At 40.3% G+C, this 17,571-nt stretch overlaps 1 protein-coding gene across 3 annotated transcripts in view; it reads right to left on the bottom strand.

Moving 5' to 3' along the window:
- The window catches only part of DSCAML1 (DS cell adhesion molecule like 1), a 197,599-nt gene that overhangs the window by 166,733 nt on the left and 13,295 nt on the right, over positions 1 to 17,571 (bottom strand). For all 3 annotated transcript variants that reach the window (XM_075189928.1, XM_075189929.1, XM_075189930.1), the window contains exon 2: positions 5,116 to 5,433. In XM_075189928.1, coding sequence (XP_075046029.1) covers positions 5,116 to 5,433 — 318 coding nt within the window. The remainder of the gene's footprint in view (positions 1 to 5,115; positions 5,434 to 17,571) is intronic.

The following is a 17,571-nucleotide window of genomic DNA, read 5'->3' as shown; positions in this document are numbered from 1 at the left end:
AGGAGATGCCCCTTCATTAGGTCACTGTAGGAAGGCCCTATTAATTCTATCAAGCTCCAGAACTGGCTTAGAAATATCCAGGATAATGCGAGCAGATACGTAAAAGTTCTGAAACCTTCTCCAGACCTCATTTCCTTCATCCTCCTAATGTTTTTTAATAAACCCTAATTGGGAATAAATATTCAGATTGATATTAGTGTGGCCACTATGGCTACCATTGCATTAATTCGGCGTTTCATTTTTTCTTTGAACCTTGCACAAAAAGTGTAATCTCTGAGGTCAGCTCATTAGTTGTGTACTGATGGTCAGCCTGAACAATTTCATACAAGTAACAATATAGGGCAGGTAAAGCTTTAATAGTGATGGGATATGAATCCAACCATTGTCATCTTGCACATCAGTAAAGCACACATTAATTGCCGAAAATCACGCCTAGCAGCTGGAGATTCTCAACTACAGTTTGTCCACGATGGATCACTACACCTCACCCTCCCTTTCCTGCATCTTACTTATTCCTTCAATTTGTAGAACCTGCTGTATTTGAAAACAATGTTGTGGCACACACAGTCATTGGTTCTTGCTGTATTGTTTTAGTGCTTTGAACAGGAATAACGATATAATATACCCATAAAAAATAAGCTCCAAAGCCCCCGATGGGCCAAGGACAGATGATCATAACATGAGGAAACCCGTTAAATGACCACAAATAAATGTAAGAGCAAATATGCAAAGTCTACCAAAGAAGGTCTGAAAGTACACTGATGAGGCAGTTGTGGGAAGATAAATTGCTGTAGTGGTATCATATGCTCCAAAACTGGACAAATATATGTGGTTTACAGTTCAGGTAAGCAGATATTTTCTCCATGGTCGCAAGGTGCCATAATTTAATAGTGGGGGTACATTTTTTTTCCCATTGGCTAATAATAAGGTATCTGGTCACATTGATAATCTGGACTGATAATTTGTCAGAGGGTATATCTAGATCAGGGGTGTCAAACTCGCAGCCCATGGGCCGCATGCGGCCCAAACCCCTATTTTTTGCGGCCCCACCAGAGCTGCTGGCTCTCCTCCCCCTAACACTGAATGTCGGGCGTGACGTCATCACGCTCCAATATTGCAACATTTCCAGTGAGGAGCACACAGGGAAGAGCTGCGATGGACAAGACAGAATAGACAGTAGAGAAAGACAGAAAGAAGAAGTCAGAAGAAAGAAGGCAATAGAATTGTAAATGGAGGGGAGCAAAATCAGCATAGTGGAGGACACAGTATGAAACAGGGGAGACAGATGAAGGGGAGCAAAAGCAGCGTCATGGAGGACACATGTGTGAAACAGGAGAGACAGGTGAAGGGGAGTAAAAGCAGGATGATGGAGGGCACAGTATAAAACAGGGGAAACATGAAGGGGAGCAAAAGCAGCATGGAGAGTGCAGTGTGATGATGAAGGGGGCACAGTGTGATGAAAGAGGGTGACAAAATTGCAGATAAGATTGTTTCTTTTTCTTGTGGTCCACTCTTAGACGTTGATTTTTGGGTTTTTGAGTTTGACATGCCTGATCTAGGCCCTCAATCAGTAAGCCCAAAAGAAAGAACCAAAGGTCTTTGGAAATGAGTAAAGTAAATGAATGCTTACTAAGATATTAACATTTTCTGTGTTTGCTACACTCCCTTTGCTACATGTATTGTATGCAAATACAAAGGTAGAGACAGATTCAGCAGAATACTAAAAGCTTAAGGGATTTCCATTTTATATAACTCCTTCTCTAAATCCTCCCTTAACAGCAATAACAGCACTTTGGTGGGGATCTCCACAACATTCTATATTTAGGTGATCTGCGGAGGTCACAGATATACATGTGTGCTGTGACCTTGCTATATACAGTTAAAGTTTCCTCACCAAATTTCCGTGATTAGGAAAGTAGAAATTTAACATAGGGGATAACATACATGCTGAAATTGGTGGCTGATTTGGGCAGTTTCAGACCTAGTAAGCTGCAAATCTCAGGGTGTATGGACCCAAGTAGATGGGATCATGACCAATGTTGATTGGGATCTATCAGATTTCAATCAGAACAGATCTACCAGATGTCAATTTCTCCTGAGCTGCCACATTTTTTACATTGCAAGCAACCTTCTCTTAAGATTCTTTTTCATCCCTTTTTAGCAAATGTAATTTTGTATTGTACTTGCAACCAAAACAATGTCTCTATTTCTCTGAAATTTTAATACCTTTACAGGTGTTAATTTATGCTATATAAAAAGATTATATGATATATTTTATTGTGATTTTTAACTGGATTGGCATCTGGTGTAATTAAATACATACATTGATCCAGATAAGCAGCCAAGCACCAAGGGGTATATTTACTAAACTGCGGGTTTGAAAAAGTGGAGATGTTGCCTATAGCAACCAATCAGATTCTAGCTATCATTTTGTAGATTGTACTAAATAAATGACAGCTAGAATCTGATTGGTTGCTATAGGCAACATCTCCACTTTTTCCAACCCGCAGTTTAGTAAATCTAGCCCCATGTCTATCAGCATTGTGAACAGGTGAGAAGTTGAGAGTACATGTGTGGCTGGTCTGTTCCTTTATTAGTTGACATATTTATAACAAATAAAGTGTTTATCATTTGGGTATATATATTTTCAATTGTCATGTTTCTACAGATTTCAAGTTAAACATATGTCATTCTGCCCATAAGAACAATATTTACTGCATATAAGCATTAATTAATATAATGAATGCCACCATACTGCTTGCAAGTTAGTGTGAAATGTCCAGGCTGACCTTCATCCTCAGACAAGGGGATTAGCCTGGATTGTTTAAGGGGGCTATGTTATCCACCCAAAGACTGATGTCAAAAAAATTATAAAAGGAGGACTAGTAGCCCATGTAAACCTCTCCATGCTTGTGGTATATGTATGAACTTATAAAAGCTCTTACAAGTGCTAATAAATGCAATTACTAATAGATCCTGTTTGTTCCTGTGACAATGCCTGTTCCTTTACTGCTGTGTTCTTGTGACTAAAGATTAAAGCTAAAATTTTAATCTCCCCCCCTCCCTGATTGTACTGCATTGAGCCCAGTGTTCCTGAATAAGTGCTCTGCAAGTTACTCTACATTCCTGTTACACGGTAAATGGTCAGGTAGGATTCAGCCAGAACAAACAGCAAAGAGGTGTTGCAGCAGCTACATATTACATTAAGTATGTGCAGTTTCAGGTGTCGGTGAAGGAGCCTTGTGGTACCCTACTACAACTGAGAACACCACGTTGTAGTGTGGTTGGCACTCAGAATGGCTGGCTTGGCTATACAGTGCCAGTTGGAAGTCCTCAGTGACGATTAGCTGCTAAAAAACCCAAAAAGCTTGCTGGAGTGGTGTTCTACAGTAAGCCCATCCTGCCACACTGGATATTTGCACCTTTGAGCAATGTTAGCTACCAACCCTTATAAACTCCGGTGGAAGAGCACTACCTAGTGGATAGGTAATCATGGAAAATGTAAAAATTATTGGTCATCTTGTGCATCTTAGACACTCTTTTGTTGTACAGTAAGAACACAAAAAACTAATCTTATTCACCAGTATAATATCATATTTTGAAAGACTGGAGTAGATGCTACATTTGTGGTGTTGTGACACAACTGCAGATACAGAGGACAGATCTTGAGTGCCCCTCCCCCCTCCTTCTTTAACAAACTCCACTCTTCTGGGAAGACTTTCAAGAGATTCAGCCACTAGAGCATTATTGAGTTTGGGCACTGATGTTGGGGGATAAAGCCTGGCTCGCAGTTGGTGTTCCAATTCATCCCAAAGATGCTCAATGGGATTGCGGTCGAGGCACTTCTTCCCAAACATTTTTTGATGGACCTCGCTTTGTGCACTGGGGCATTGTCATGTTGAAACAGAAAAGGGCTTCCCCAAAACTGTTGCCACAGAGTTGGAAGCACACAATTCTCTAGGGTGTCATTGTAGCTGTAGCATTAATATTTTCCTTCACTGGAATTAAGGGCACATGCAAAACCATGAAAAACAGCCCAAGACCATTATTCCTCCTCCACCAAATTGTAAAGTTATCAGGAAACATTTTGCTGACATGCACCAAACCCTGATACATCTGTCAGACTGCCAGGGAATGAAGTGTGATTCGCTACTGCAGATAACACATTTTCATTGCTCCAGAATACAGCCTTACACTAATCTATTTGACACTTAGCATTGAGGATGGTGATCTGAGGCTTGCATATAGCTGCTCGGCCATGAAAACCCAATCTTGAAGACTCCTACGGATCAGTTTTTGTGCTACACTGCTCCCAGAGGTAGTCTGGAACTTGATAGTGAGTGTTGCAACTGACTTGTACGCGCTACGTGTTCCAGAACTTGGAGGTCCCATAATATGAGCTTGTGTTGCCTACCTCTTTGTGGCTGAGCTCTTCTTGCTCCTACACGGTTACACTTTACAATATCAGCACATACAGCTCTAACAGGGCAGAAATTTGACAAAGTGACTTGTTGAAAAGGTGGCATCCTATGATATTGCCACATTGGAAGTCACTGACTCATTCTATTGTTAATGTTGGACGATGGAGATTGAATGGGTATATGCTTCATTTTATGCAAAAGTTAGCGAAATGACCAAACGCACTAAGTAGGAGGGATGTACACTTACGTTTGTCCATGTAGGGTATATAGAATCAGAATAATGAATGAATGAATGAATGAGAATGTTTGAAAATCAAAGTAAATTACAGCTTCATTGACAATTCAAATATAATTACATATAGCCCCCATTGCATATTTTCAGTTTCAAATGTATGCTGACACATTAGATGAAAACCAACTGTCCTAGACATATCATATACAAAAATCATGTAACATGTAACAAAGACTAGTATGTATAGAAAGAAGCTTTCTTTGTCATCACAGCCAAATCTCTTTAATTGTTACAAGTTTGTATGTTTTTCTATGTGTGTGTGTAATAAGTACATCTGTTATTAATGATTTAGCATTTACAATGTTTTTATTTAAATTTTAATCCCACTGTTTCTCTCACTTGTTTTGATATCTAACTATCCATTTCCTTTTTGCTTCCAACACTAGCCACTACTCCACTTACCAGCTTTGACGCGGATGTTTGGACTCCGGATTTTGCCAGCGGAGTTCTCGGCTGTACAGAAATAGTCATTGTCATGTATAAAGCTATTGAAAGCGGACTGGGAGAAGGGGTACAGCTGAAGGGTTCCATTGGCGTGGACGTGCCTAATGTGAGGCACGTCATAAATGTCATCTCCTGTTCCTAGGTACCATCGGAGGGTGGCGCTGGGAGATCCAGCCACAGGACAGGGGATGAAGACCCCCACTGTGCTGGAAAATGTGATCTGGAGCAAGGAAGTGTTCACAAAGTATAGACTTGTGCCGGCATCCTCAGATCGAGCTGCAGAGAAGGAAAATGAGGTATTAGTGAAAGGAGAATAAGAAGTCAATTGTCAGCAATTCTACAAAATCTCTGTGGTGCTTCATACAAGAGGTATCAACAAATAAAAAAAACTTTACAACAAGCAGTAACTGATAGTTGTGTGATTAGTAGTCCTTAGACCTCTGTGCAAAATCTGAGCCAGGAACGCCTTTGACTGCCTCCTCTCTTTCCTGACCCTGACACATCACCTTCTCTCGTCGGTCCACCATAATCTCTCTTTACTGCTCTCTTGCCTAACCCAGATGTATGTTCTCCTGGTCTACTCCCATATCTTCCCACCAACTGTTCCTGTTATTTGCCTTTCTGAACACCAACAGAAACTAGCAGCCTGGATCCCTGCAGGACCAGTGCATAAAAGGGTAACATTTCCAGGCACTGAGGCCAGGTGGAATTGTTGTGGCTTTGACTATTGCTTTGTTACTGAAAAAATTCTCCCATTGTTATCCTTAATTGTTGCTACATGGAAGGGTATCTAACTGTAACAAAGTATTTTGCCTTTTTACAAGGTTTCAACTATAATCAGCAGAAGAAATAATCCAAATGTCATTGGAATAAAGATAATAAATAAACAATTAAGATATACTGGGAAGATGGGCTTTTTACAGTTGATATTTTGTTAATCTTACTTGAACAAATATATAAATTAAGAAGGTGTGACGTAAAATTCCGCTAATTCTGTTAACATGCCCAACGTCTAGGTGGAAATGACTTTAATTAGAGGTGAGTGTCTGGAGCACATTCATATGGACAGTTTGCACATGTGTGAGCTGTGTGTGGTATCCTTGTGCTCTGGATGAATAGCAAAGATAACGGAAGTATAGGTCACTGGTCAGAATGTGTCTGCTTACGTGGGTGTATGTGCTCACCCATGCATGTATAGTGTTTCTTAATGAGCCAGTACATACAAAACTATATCATAATATTAAGCCAAGCAAATAATTTTCACAGGTGTCCTATTAACAGGGCTCAATAAACCCTGGGCACCAGGTTGCCATAGCGACTAAATTAGGACTCTCATAATTATGACAAACTTGGACAACAATATGACCTATAGCTCAGGATATAAATTCAAACCTGATTTTATTTAGGTCCCAAACAAGGTAAAACACTACAGCAAGCTAATGATGTCTCCCTCATTCCATCAGAATATCCTCTAGTCTCTACAGCTTCAAAAGGACATTAAAAATCCACCTATTCTTAAAAGCCTATCAGTCATCCGCTTGACTACTTCACCAAGTCGGATACCTCACCCTCTCATTCTTTCATCCTCTGTCCTCCTTCTCTCCCTCTCGTCCCTGTCCCCACCTCACCCCTTGTGTCATCTATGTCTGCCCTTCCCTTTAGGTTGTGAGCTCTTTTGAGCAGGGCCCTGTTACCTCCTGTTTCCACCACTTTTAACTTTACTACCAGCCACTCTGCCCACTGACTCCTGCATTTCTTTGCACCTTTTCAGTGACTCTTAACCTGTAAGCTGCGCCCACACTCTTGGGCACAGGTTTCCAGCTTGAATATATCCTGCTCAACTTCACCTCTGTCAGAGTTACTTGTTTATTGTACTGTACTCTCCTATTGTTTGTACCCTGTACGGCGCTGTGGACATCTTGTAGCGCCTTATAAATAAAAATAAATAATACTAAATAATAATATTCCAACTTATCTTGTTAATTTGGGCTCATGATGAGTTTAAATTATGAAAAATAAGTATTGACTTTTGATGGAAAAATGACGAGTGTTCTGGGAAACTGGATGACATGTGAGACCTAGGTATATATTTACTAAACTGGGAAATTGAAAAAGTGGAGACGTTGCCTATAGCAACCAATCAGGTTCTAGCTGTCATTTTGTAGAGTGTACTAAATAAATGATAACTAGAATCTGATTGGTTGCTAGAGGCAACATGTCCACTTTTTCAAACCTGCAGTTTAGTAAATATATCCCCTAGAATACAAGTCTACTCTTCTTAGCATTTCAAACTGAACATTCTACCAGCACAATGATGACATTGTGCTGTGACTGGTTGTTCTGAGGACAAATAGCTATTAAGTAAATGTACCCCACAAAAGTGGCTACTCAATATATTTGGTCATAGACCTGCTTGTTGACTTATAATAACCTTATAAACTACAGTGCCTGATACAAAATCAGTTGCTGAAACATAGGACTTACATGCATATAATCTATTATGTGCCTATGTCCAGCTAGCATAATTTTTTTAAAGCCACTACCACTTATTGTGCAGTATTTCACACAAGTTAACCCGTGCATGATACTCATGCATTCTAGTCAAATCAAGCTACTTAAGATTTTAAAAAGGTTCTTGTCATGCATTTGGGCCATAGCCCAGGCCTCAACCACCAACCACTCCCCACTGTCACCCCCGGCAACCACCAACCACTCCCAACTGTCACTTCTCCTTCAAGAAATATATATATATATTTTTTTAAATCTTTATAAACACTTTTAACAATTAACAAATTAAATTAACAAATTAAAAACATCTTAGTATACCAAATTTCAGCCCTTTCTGAATTTTTTTTCCACACACACTAAGAATTTAGTAGGTCGGTGTATAACTCCGCCCAGCAGGTGGCGCTGCAGCTTGGTTTTATTTTTTCCACACACACACACACACACACACACACACACAGACAGACAGACTAACACACGTCACTAGACATTTATATATTAGATTCTAACATTGTGATGGCTTCTTATACTGTATACTTGAAAGGACATTGGGTGAATGCTCACTATTTCACCCTTTAGCGTTATGAGTAAATCCATCACCAAAAAGGTGCAATTTTTCACTTTGACAAAACTGTGTTGTGCTGGAAGGTGGCAAATTTAAAATGTGTACAATGATATAGAGTCAGGAATGAGATGTGTCTTAGCTCAGCTCTAAATTGCAGTGTTGAAACAAAGCTGCCCGGTATCTATGTGCTATATTCAAAAACAGCCAGTATTTTCCTTGCATGCAAATAAAAACAATGCATTTGCACCCTTTTCTTCGCAGCATGGTGTGTCCAAGTGTAAATTTTGCATCCTATAGATAGATTTTTTCCTAACTCTAAATAAGGCGCTATGAGCATTATACATTTAAGCGTTCTGTGAAGGCTCTTGCAGTACATGTACACACTTCAATGCATAGTTGTTACCTTGCTACCATAGTGCTGAGCTGAATGGAAGCCTGACTAAGTCATCAAATATCTGTCCTAAAACCTAAATCATGCTTTCCAGCAGTGCCACTGAGAGCTACCTCTGTGCAGCTACTGCTTGGAGGGCAAAAGCTGGTGCTACTTGTGCAGCGCAGGGATCTGTGAAAGTGGGGAATCATCTGCCTATTTTGCGCATGTAACTTTGACAAAAGCTGCTGGTACTGCACAAAACATAGTTATATGCAATCATGCAACCACTTTACACATCCACAATATCTCAGATGGGGCATAAATGGGTGGATGAGGCCCTTCTGTAATTGCCTAGCTTCAGTGCAAGGTCGGTGATAGAAACGGCACAGTTCTATGCAATATATACAGGGGAGGGCTGGAAAATTTTAGCCCAGGGGGCAAGACTCCACTCAGCAGCCTATTAGGAACATTTTAAAGGTAAAAAAAAATTCAGGTGATACAGCCAAAGGTAGCCCACTATGGGACCGGCCCAGGGGGCAGATGCCCCCCTGCCCCCCAGCCAAGACTGTACATGAATATATATATATTTTAACAGCAACATGACTTAGTGGCTTAAGTCCACACCTTTAACTCATCTGGATTCAGAAGGAAGTTGGCATAAGTTACAAACCTGTACACACCTTGGGTTTGTATTGTGTTTGCAATAGAGCAGATGTCAGGTATAACAAAGATAAGAAGGGTTAATTATTAGAGGTAACATCCCCGGCCACCCTGTTCTATGCTATCAAACTCACAGCAATAAACTGTACAACCTAACCAGCCAATAGCTCATCAAATAAAACGTTTGTACATGGTTTGTAAAAGTAGTACATTCACTTGATTATTTGATTACCAATTAGAGGTTACCAAATAACATAAAGTCTGGTATAAATAAGTTATGTTTCCATGAAAAATATATATTCTCTCTCTCTGTCTGCTTTGATAAACATGTGGCTGTGCTGAGTGTGAGTATCCTGAGTTTCCTACTGTCTTTGACCACTAAAGCTTACACTCTAAGCAGTTTGGGAAATCAATCCCTTTCATCTAGGTCTGCTGACACAGAATTAACACTGAATTTTCATACATGCTATTTGCATTAAGTGCGAGCTGTATTACTTCAGCTTATTTGCATACAGATAAGAATCAGTATAATTCCTGCATAAACCAAACTGGACAGTAGAATATTGTTACGACAGACAGGTGTACCCTGTGGACAGCCACCATGAAAGTATGCATAGCAGACTTGCAGATCGACATTTCATACATCATTTACCCCACACATGCCAACTTCTAAGGGAGATGTCATGTGACAGGGGGTAGGAGGCAGGCGTGGTGAAATTGTCGTGTCACCATAGACCCGCCCCCACTATAAAAGGGTGAAATAAGAATAAGAATAAGAGGGGTGAGGCTTAATGATGTAATTAAACCCCGCCCCCTCCATTCAATGCCGCGATTTACGGCGAATGCGGGAGCTTTGCCTACTCTTCTCGGAGTCCAGGAGGTCTCCCCGAAATTTGTGAGCCTCCCGGGAATTCCGGGAGAGTAGGCAAGTATGACTTACCCACTGGTATTTTTCATTTATTGTTCTGTATATTTTTACCCTGTATGGTGCACTGTCTGTAATTTGTACGGTACTGCGACAACCTTGTGGCGCCCTATAAATAAAGATTAATAATAATAATAATAATAATAATAATAATAATAGCAGGAATATATGCAGTGCAAAGATGTTGCTGTATGTTTCTCTATTGTAAAACTATGCTCTCTGTGTGAACTACTGTCATCTAATAATGGAAAACCTGTGTTTTCATCCTATGTAGAAATAAATGAATTGCAGTGTAATGTTCCTTTCTGATGTGTTAAGCACTGGTTGTGCTGCAGTGTCTCCCTGTAATATGCAGGTCATCCTGTTGTACAACTGTTCTTCCCGAGTGGAGCAGTGTGTTACAGAGCGGTGATCTTCTGTAATGTGATGATAAGTGTCTCTCGATATTCACAGGTCAGTGAGTTGCAGAGTGGTCTTTTGCAGTAATATATGCAGCAGTGTTTTTGTGTATTCTGTGGAGCATTTTGTTGCTGAGCATTGCTCCTGTGCACGAATTATAAATGTGTGATGTGTTCAGGGGTGGGCTGGGCCGGGGGGCAGGGGGGCATCGCTCAGAATCACGGCTGTTAGGGCCGCCCGCTCCCCGGAAGTAATATCAATGTTAAAAAAAAACTTTATTATCAACCAATCACATTGAGTACAGTAGTTACTGCAATAATCATATAAATAAACATTATTCTTTCATCCCCACTCGACAACTACTTATCACGTCAGTCCCATATGGGTTCTCCGTTCTTCAAGCTTGGGTCATTTTAGTGGCTTTTGTCATAACATCAGTTATCATCCTGTCAGTCACACTGTAAACAAGGTCAATTAATTCCTATTCCACCAGGTCACATAGTTGGTAATGTCTGACATTTGTGGGTATATTTACTAAACTGCAGGTTTGAAAAAGTGGAGATGTTGCCTTTAGCAACCAATCAGATTCCAGTTATCAGTTATTTAGTACATTCTACAAAATTACAGCTAGAAACAGATTGGTTGCTCTAGGCAACAACACTTTTTCAAACTCGCAGTTTAGTAAATATCCCCCTTGGTTTTTACATGCAATTGCAGGGTTGCCTGTTGTAACTGATGAGTCTCCAGTTCTAGCTGTACCATTCCTAAGGTAGTGCTGGTCCTTAATTGAGGAAATGTGTTCTTCAATGTACTTTTGGTAGCTCCCCTCACATTTCTTTTCCAGTTTTACATTTGCAATTGTGTACAATTTGCTCACTACTGATGCCAGCAGAAATAGTAGAGTGGAGTAGACCTGACCTCTTGTGTAAATTTCCCTGTACCTTCTGTTATTAGCAGCACCTTCACTGTAATCTTCCACAACGGGTAGTTCTGACTTGTCAGATTAGCCACTGTAAGCTTCAGACTCATTGGTGTTCTTTTGGGTCCATAACCTCGTGACAGCAAATAGTTCATGACATTGTCAAGGCATGTAGGTTTTAAAAGAAATGTATTTATTAACAAAAAATTTTAAGTGTCTTTTTATACTGCAGAAACAAACATCGAATATCACTTTTTAGTTTCCTATCTTCTATACTTTTTAAAAATAACTTTATTAACAATTTAACAAAACACACACAGTAGCTGTCTCAATTTAGCATTTAAATAAATATTGTTGTAACATATTCACATGAATTGTACAAATACATTTTATGTTGAGCTTTGTTCTCAAGTGTGATGCACTGTATTGTTGAATATCGTACAGAGAAGTTGGATGGTGAATGGTATTCTAAAGTGATGTGCTGTCTTGGTTTGTTTTCATGTTCCCCTCAAAATGTCATATACAAAGTTTCACAAAATAAAGATGCAACAAATAAAAAATAATAGGAAATAAATAGAACAATATATATTTTAATCATAGAGCAAGAGGGCTATATAGCTTACAATCTAAGTGACCGATTCGGATTCTGTTTCCTTTTTCCTTCCTGTATTTTGCATAAAGTTGCAGTGCAGAGTAAAAATATTACCGGGTAACATACTAAGTAGTAATGCGAAATGTTCACACACAACTGGCATAATATTTTACATTAAAGGTTTTTTTTTTTACATTAGGCCTTGCACTAATGACCCCAGGGAAACTTCACAGCAGAATGTTTAAAGTACAAGTGCACCCCAGAATTACAATAAAAAAATGAAAAAGACAACACATTATTTTGAGTCAAACCCATGTCTCTTGGTGTATCCCAGTCAACAGAAACTGGACATTGCATGAACATAGTAAGAATGGTGAATGATATTGTTTGCAATTTTTGCTGAACCTTTTGTAAAGTCAATGTGATTACCAAAAAGGGATTATAAACCATTTAGGGGCAGGAGAGGTTAGTCCTGTCTGATTACAGAAAACATACTGTCTTTGAGAACTGTGTCAGACGTGAGGAAGATAAGACAGTCAGGTAAGGCCACTAAAAGTCCAGATGAACCTTAAAGATCACAGATGCTCAATTGTGTGTAAAGATTTTTGAAAGCCTTAACAGGGTAATTCAGTGTTAAGCTGGGTACACACTACTCTGTTTTCGTCCAATAATCGTCTCAAACAGCCGACATACGACCACTCGTTCAAAAGTCGGGTCAGTGTGTGCAGTGACACGATGGTCGAAAGTCTGCCCAAATGGGCGATTATCGCCTCATTTGGTTGGTCGTACCGTTTAATATTTTCGTTCCAATCTCGTTTCCGCTGTGTAGTGTGTATAAACTTCCGACCGATCCACAACAGTGAGTACGAAATTACAGTCATTGCTCACGACAACATGGCTGTAAAAAGTCGCTAAAGGGACGTCCGCTCTTCCCTTTATTGTTCTAAACAAGGCAAGTGTGTATGCAGTCCATGGACCGAGCGATCGGACCATCGATCTTATGTAAAATCGCTCGGCATAAAAAGTTGGTCAAAATTTCTGTAGTGTGTACCCAGCTTTAGGAACATGTCTTTCGTTAAAGAAGTTGTGTAGAAATAATCAAGAGGAGCTATGGTTGTCACTGGACCTCAAAGGATTCATAAAGCTGACGGTGACTCTTGCTCATTGGAAAAACATTTCCTCATTGGAAGGCACAGTTTTCCAGGACACTTGCTTTCCACAACTCAGAGGGCACCCTAAATGTCCTTACAATGACAGTAAGGATAGAAATGGGCAGATGGAAATAGGATGTTTGTTTTTATACTCTGATTTATCACAAGGACACAAAGGTTAGCAGAATACTGATGAATGTAGCTTTATAGTGGCAATATCAATCAAGGCCCTGTCCATTCATTATGCAGTGGGCGGTATCCGGGAAAAAGGCCTGTTTTCCTGGGGGGCCAGGAGGACTACCCGAAATTTGGAAATCTGCTGGACTTTTCAGGCGAGTAGGCAAGTATGATATATAGCATACTTGCCTCCTCTCCCAAAATGTCTGGGAGGCTCCCAAATTTCAGGAACTCCCAGAAAAGTAGGCACCCTACTTGTGGAGGTGGGGCTTAATGACGCGATTAAGCTCTGCCCCCGCTATGCAATGCTGTGAATTTTGGCATTTCATAGCAGGGGGTGAGGCCCTCACCATGCCCCCTCCTGCAGGTGTCACATGACCTTCCATCCGGGAGGTTTCAAAAGTAGGCAAGTATGATAGATAGAGAGAGAGAGTTTTAAATAGTAACAGTAAATTGCACGCGTGAATATTTCAATATTGACCATCGGCACAATATTGAATTTCCTTTGTTAGATGCAATTCTTATCTATTTGTATTATTTCTATGTTAATGTTTAGTGAAGAGAGGTATTTAAAAATGCAAAAAATGTGTACAATTCCAATTCAGTAAATATGACATGATGGGCATTGTAGTGCTCCCAAGGGTTTACATCGCCTTTGATGTGTTTTGATGCAGCCGCCCATCAGCAAAGTGTCCCTGGAATCTATTTTAAAATGTTGGCAACTACAGCATACTTATGTCTGTATAACTCTGCTTTGCAAATTGAAATAGGAACAGATATGAACAGAAATCCTAAGGATTATAACCGAGGATTGTTCGGGGGAATAGAGGGGGATGGATTTTTAATAATGGGAGTGAGGGGGGGCTGAGATATGGACAGTGGGGGTGGGGGCACATGACCTTAAAACCAGATAATCTTCTTTGAAATATAACAGGGTCAGTGCTATCCTGATGCTGCCTTTTCATATAAAATCGGGTCCCAATCACACAGATTAAAAAGAAAAGCATCAAACTAAGACTGTAATATTTTTAAATCACATGAGACATCTGTGGAGCAGCCACCTGCTACTAGAATAGAACCTGGGATATCAACTGTCCTTTCAATGAAGGGAGAAGCCATGTGGTTTAATACTAAACAGGGAGTGTCAATTCATCGGTTATATCAAAAATGTGTAGCAGAAATATATTAAATAATAATGAGAGCAGTGTAGTAAGCAGTGAAATATGTACAGTATGAGCGTGATACTGTATCTAAGTCTCCTATTGAACATTAGATAACAAAGTACCCTGTTGCTTGGCACAAATGTTTAAAATGTAAGCACTGTGAGGGTCCCACTTCCAAGACTAGTCTCCCCCTGCTGCAGTTATTACAGCTGATGGGACGATGTTGAGGAAACAAGCGGCTGAAGGAAGTGAAACCGGTAATAGAGATGGGGGAAGGTTACAATCCGACCCCCTCCTCTCTCATTACCAGTCTGACAGTAATTACCCCTCTCACATGCGCTGACTGACGCTGAGCTTTTGTCTCTACACTGTGCCATACATTAACACCTTCACTGCACAAACCAGAGACTGTGTCCCTGCTCTGGAAAACAATGTGTTTCTGTGTGGAGAAAAGAGCATAAAGCATGTGTACACAGCAAAGTGTGTATATGATCCCTGTATAGTGTAAATAATTTACTTTGAGAGAAATCACATTGTCATTTTTGGGAACAGTCACAATTTTTTCACACTAGGCAAATTGGAATTGACTTCAATGGGATTCCTGCTTGGTTTTTTTCAACAAATGGATAATTTTGGAAAGGTTAAACTTTGAAGAGCGTAACAATGTGAAATTCACGGATGTGTGAAAAATGTAAGTTTTAGACCAGTGGGTCCCAGTGCTAGGTCCTAATGGGACAACATTCCCGATGTTCAATAACTCATAACTACCAATGTGTAATAAGCTTTGTTTTATTGGTTACTTAACATTGTACCACGTGGAGCTTATGCCATGAAATGATGCTATGTGCACAAATCTGCTATATCCTACAGCACACCTCCCACTTTTTAAAGTTGCGGAATCGAGACAACGTGCCAGAACTGCCACTTCAACAATAAGGGGTGTTATTAGACATCATATGAGGAGTGGTCACGCCTACCGGAGGGGCGTAACTAGGGCAGTGCGACAGGGGCGATCGCCCAGGGCGCAACGCTGAAGGGGGTGCAATTTAGGAATATTTTAGGTTCATTTGGTTAAAATTGAGGGCTAGGGGGGCGGCATTTGTCTTTCTCGCCCCAGGCACTAGAATTCTAAGTTACGGCTCTGCCTACCGGGGATATTCCAGCGCTCTGAAATCCATGAGCCACCCCCACCCTTCTTTCCCTCTCCTATGCAGAGCAGCAGTGAACGAAACAGCCGTTGAGATTGGGATCAGGGGCTTGGTGGCAAGTTTTAGCCAAGGGGGCGAGATCTGACTCAGCAGCCTATTAGCAACATTTTAAAAGAAAAAAAAATGAAGGTAGCCCAGTGACCCAGCCTAAGGTAGCCCAATATGGAACTGGCCCTGCCCCCCCCCAGCCCAGCCAGTCTCTGGGATGTAAGAAGAGAGACCTAAAATCTGGATTGTCCCACCTGTATCGGGACAATTGGGAGGTACGCTTATAGCAACCAGACTTTCATTTCCTACTGGGTGCCATTAGTTAAAGAATATGTGCGCACATTGCACAGTGTTTCGTGTTATTACACAAACACCAATGTATTTTTACTGTGTTTTTTTATGCATACCATATAACACCGCCATATGGGATATGGTATTTGTTTCCAATGCATATATTATTAATTTGACAATTGCACAATTCCATGTACTGCATATTAATATTCATGTGATCTTAAAGCAAAGTAAGTATATTTTTCACACTACAGACATTACATGCACCTGTACAGATTGCTTATGCTGGATCTGGGACACAAGAAGGAACCAGATAAGTTCCAATCAACAGAATAGTGACGTTAGATTCCATGTGCATAGTGTTGTTTTATTGTTGTCAAGTGTGTAAAGTGGTGACTATATGGAGAACACACTTGGTTACAGCTAAAAAACTGGAAAGAATAATAACCAAAGATTCAGATGGGATTCAGTAGTCCTCAAGAAAAGAGAAAAATACAATTCTAAGTCAAACCCAAAGGCTTCATATTTATGGTTATAAATATGGGCTTTCAATGGAATATTTTTGTTATATTACACCAAAAACCTTAATAAAAGTTATTATAATAATACATTTGTTAAGTACAGAAACCAGTGGGACCCCAAAAGATAGTGATGGGAGTGGAGGGAACGATATGCCAGAGGTAGAGCCACTGAAGGAGCGGTTTAAATGGCAGGAAGTGAACCAGGAAAGAATTGTGCCACAAAGGCTCAGTGAAGGGTGTGCAGGAGAATAGGGTAATCAATAGTGTGGAAAGAGCAGAAAGGTCCAGGAGGATAAGTATGGAGTATGGAGACTTAGCTGTAAGTAGATTGATCAATTTCATAGGTATAGTCTCAGAGGAATGTTGCAGGCAGATGTCTAATTACAGAGAGTCGATATGGGAGCCAGAGAAGAAAAAAATTAAATAGGCAGTTTATACACAAGTCGCTCAAGTCGTTTTGAGGCAAAGGGATAGTAGCTGGAAAGAGAGACCGGGTCAAGAAATGGTTTCTTTAGTACTGGTGAAATGATCATGTAGCTAAAGATGGATGAAGAAGTGCCAATGGCGAGAGACACATTGAAAAGGTGAGCTAGAGGTAGGCATCCAGTGTTTGAGAGATAGCGAATAAATTGAGAGAGAATAGAGCTAAGGGGGCAGGTTTTAGGGTAAGATAATCAGATGAGTGCAGAAACGTTGTCCTTGGTTACTGGAGAGAATGAGCCGAGGATGGATGTGGAAGTGCAGGTGAACGGGGGTGAAGTGTGTGGGATTTGGCATGAGGAAATATCTTGTTGAATGGTGTCAATTTTGATTCTGATGTAGGTGGCAAAATCATGAGCTGTGAGGGAAGAAGGGGGTGAAGTGAGTTAACGGTGAAAAGAGGTGTTTGGGATTAGAAGACTGAGTGTATATTAGAGAAGTGACATGTTTTCTTGGCAAGTGAAAGGCAGTGTTGTAAAATTAATGAAAGAACGTTA

This window comes from Mixophyes fleayi, chromosome 11 (genome assembly GCF_038048845.1).
Source record: "Mixophyes fleayi isolate aMixFle1 chromosome 11, aMixFle1.hap1, whole genome shotgun sequence".
Classification (NCBI taxonomy): Eukaryota; Metazoa; Chordata; class Amphibia; order Anura; family Limnodynastidae; genus Mixophyes; species Mixophyes fleayi.
Note: the sequence above shows the minus strand (reverse complement) of the source record. Positions and strands in the feature narration are given on the sequence as shown.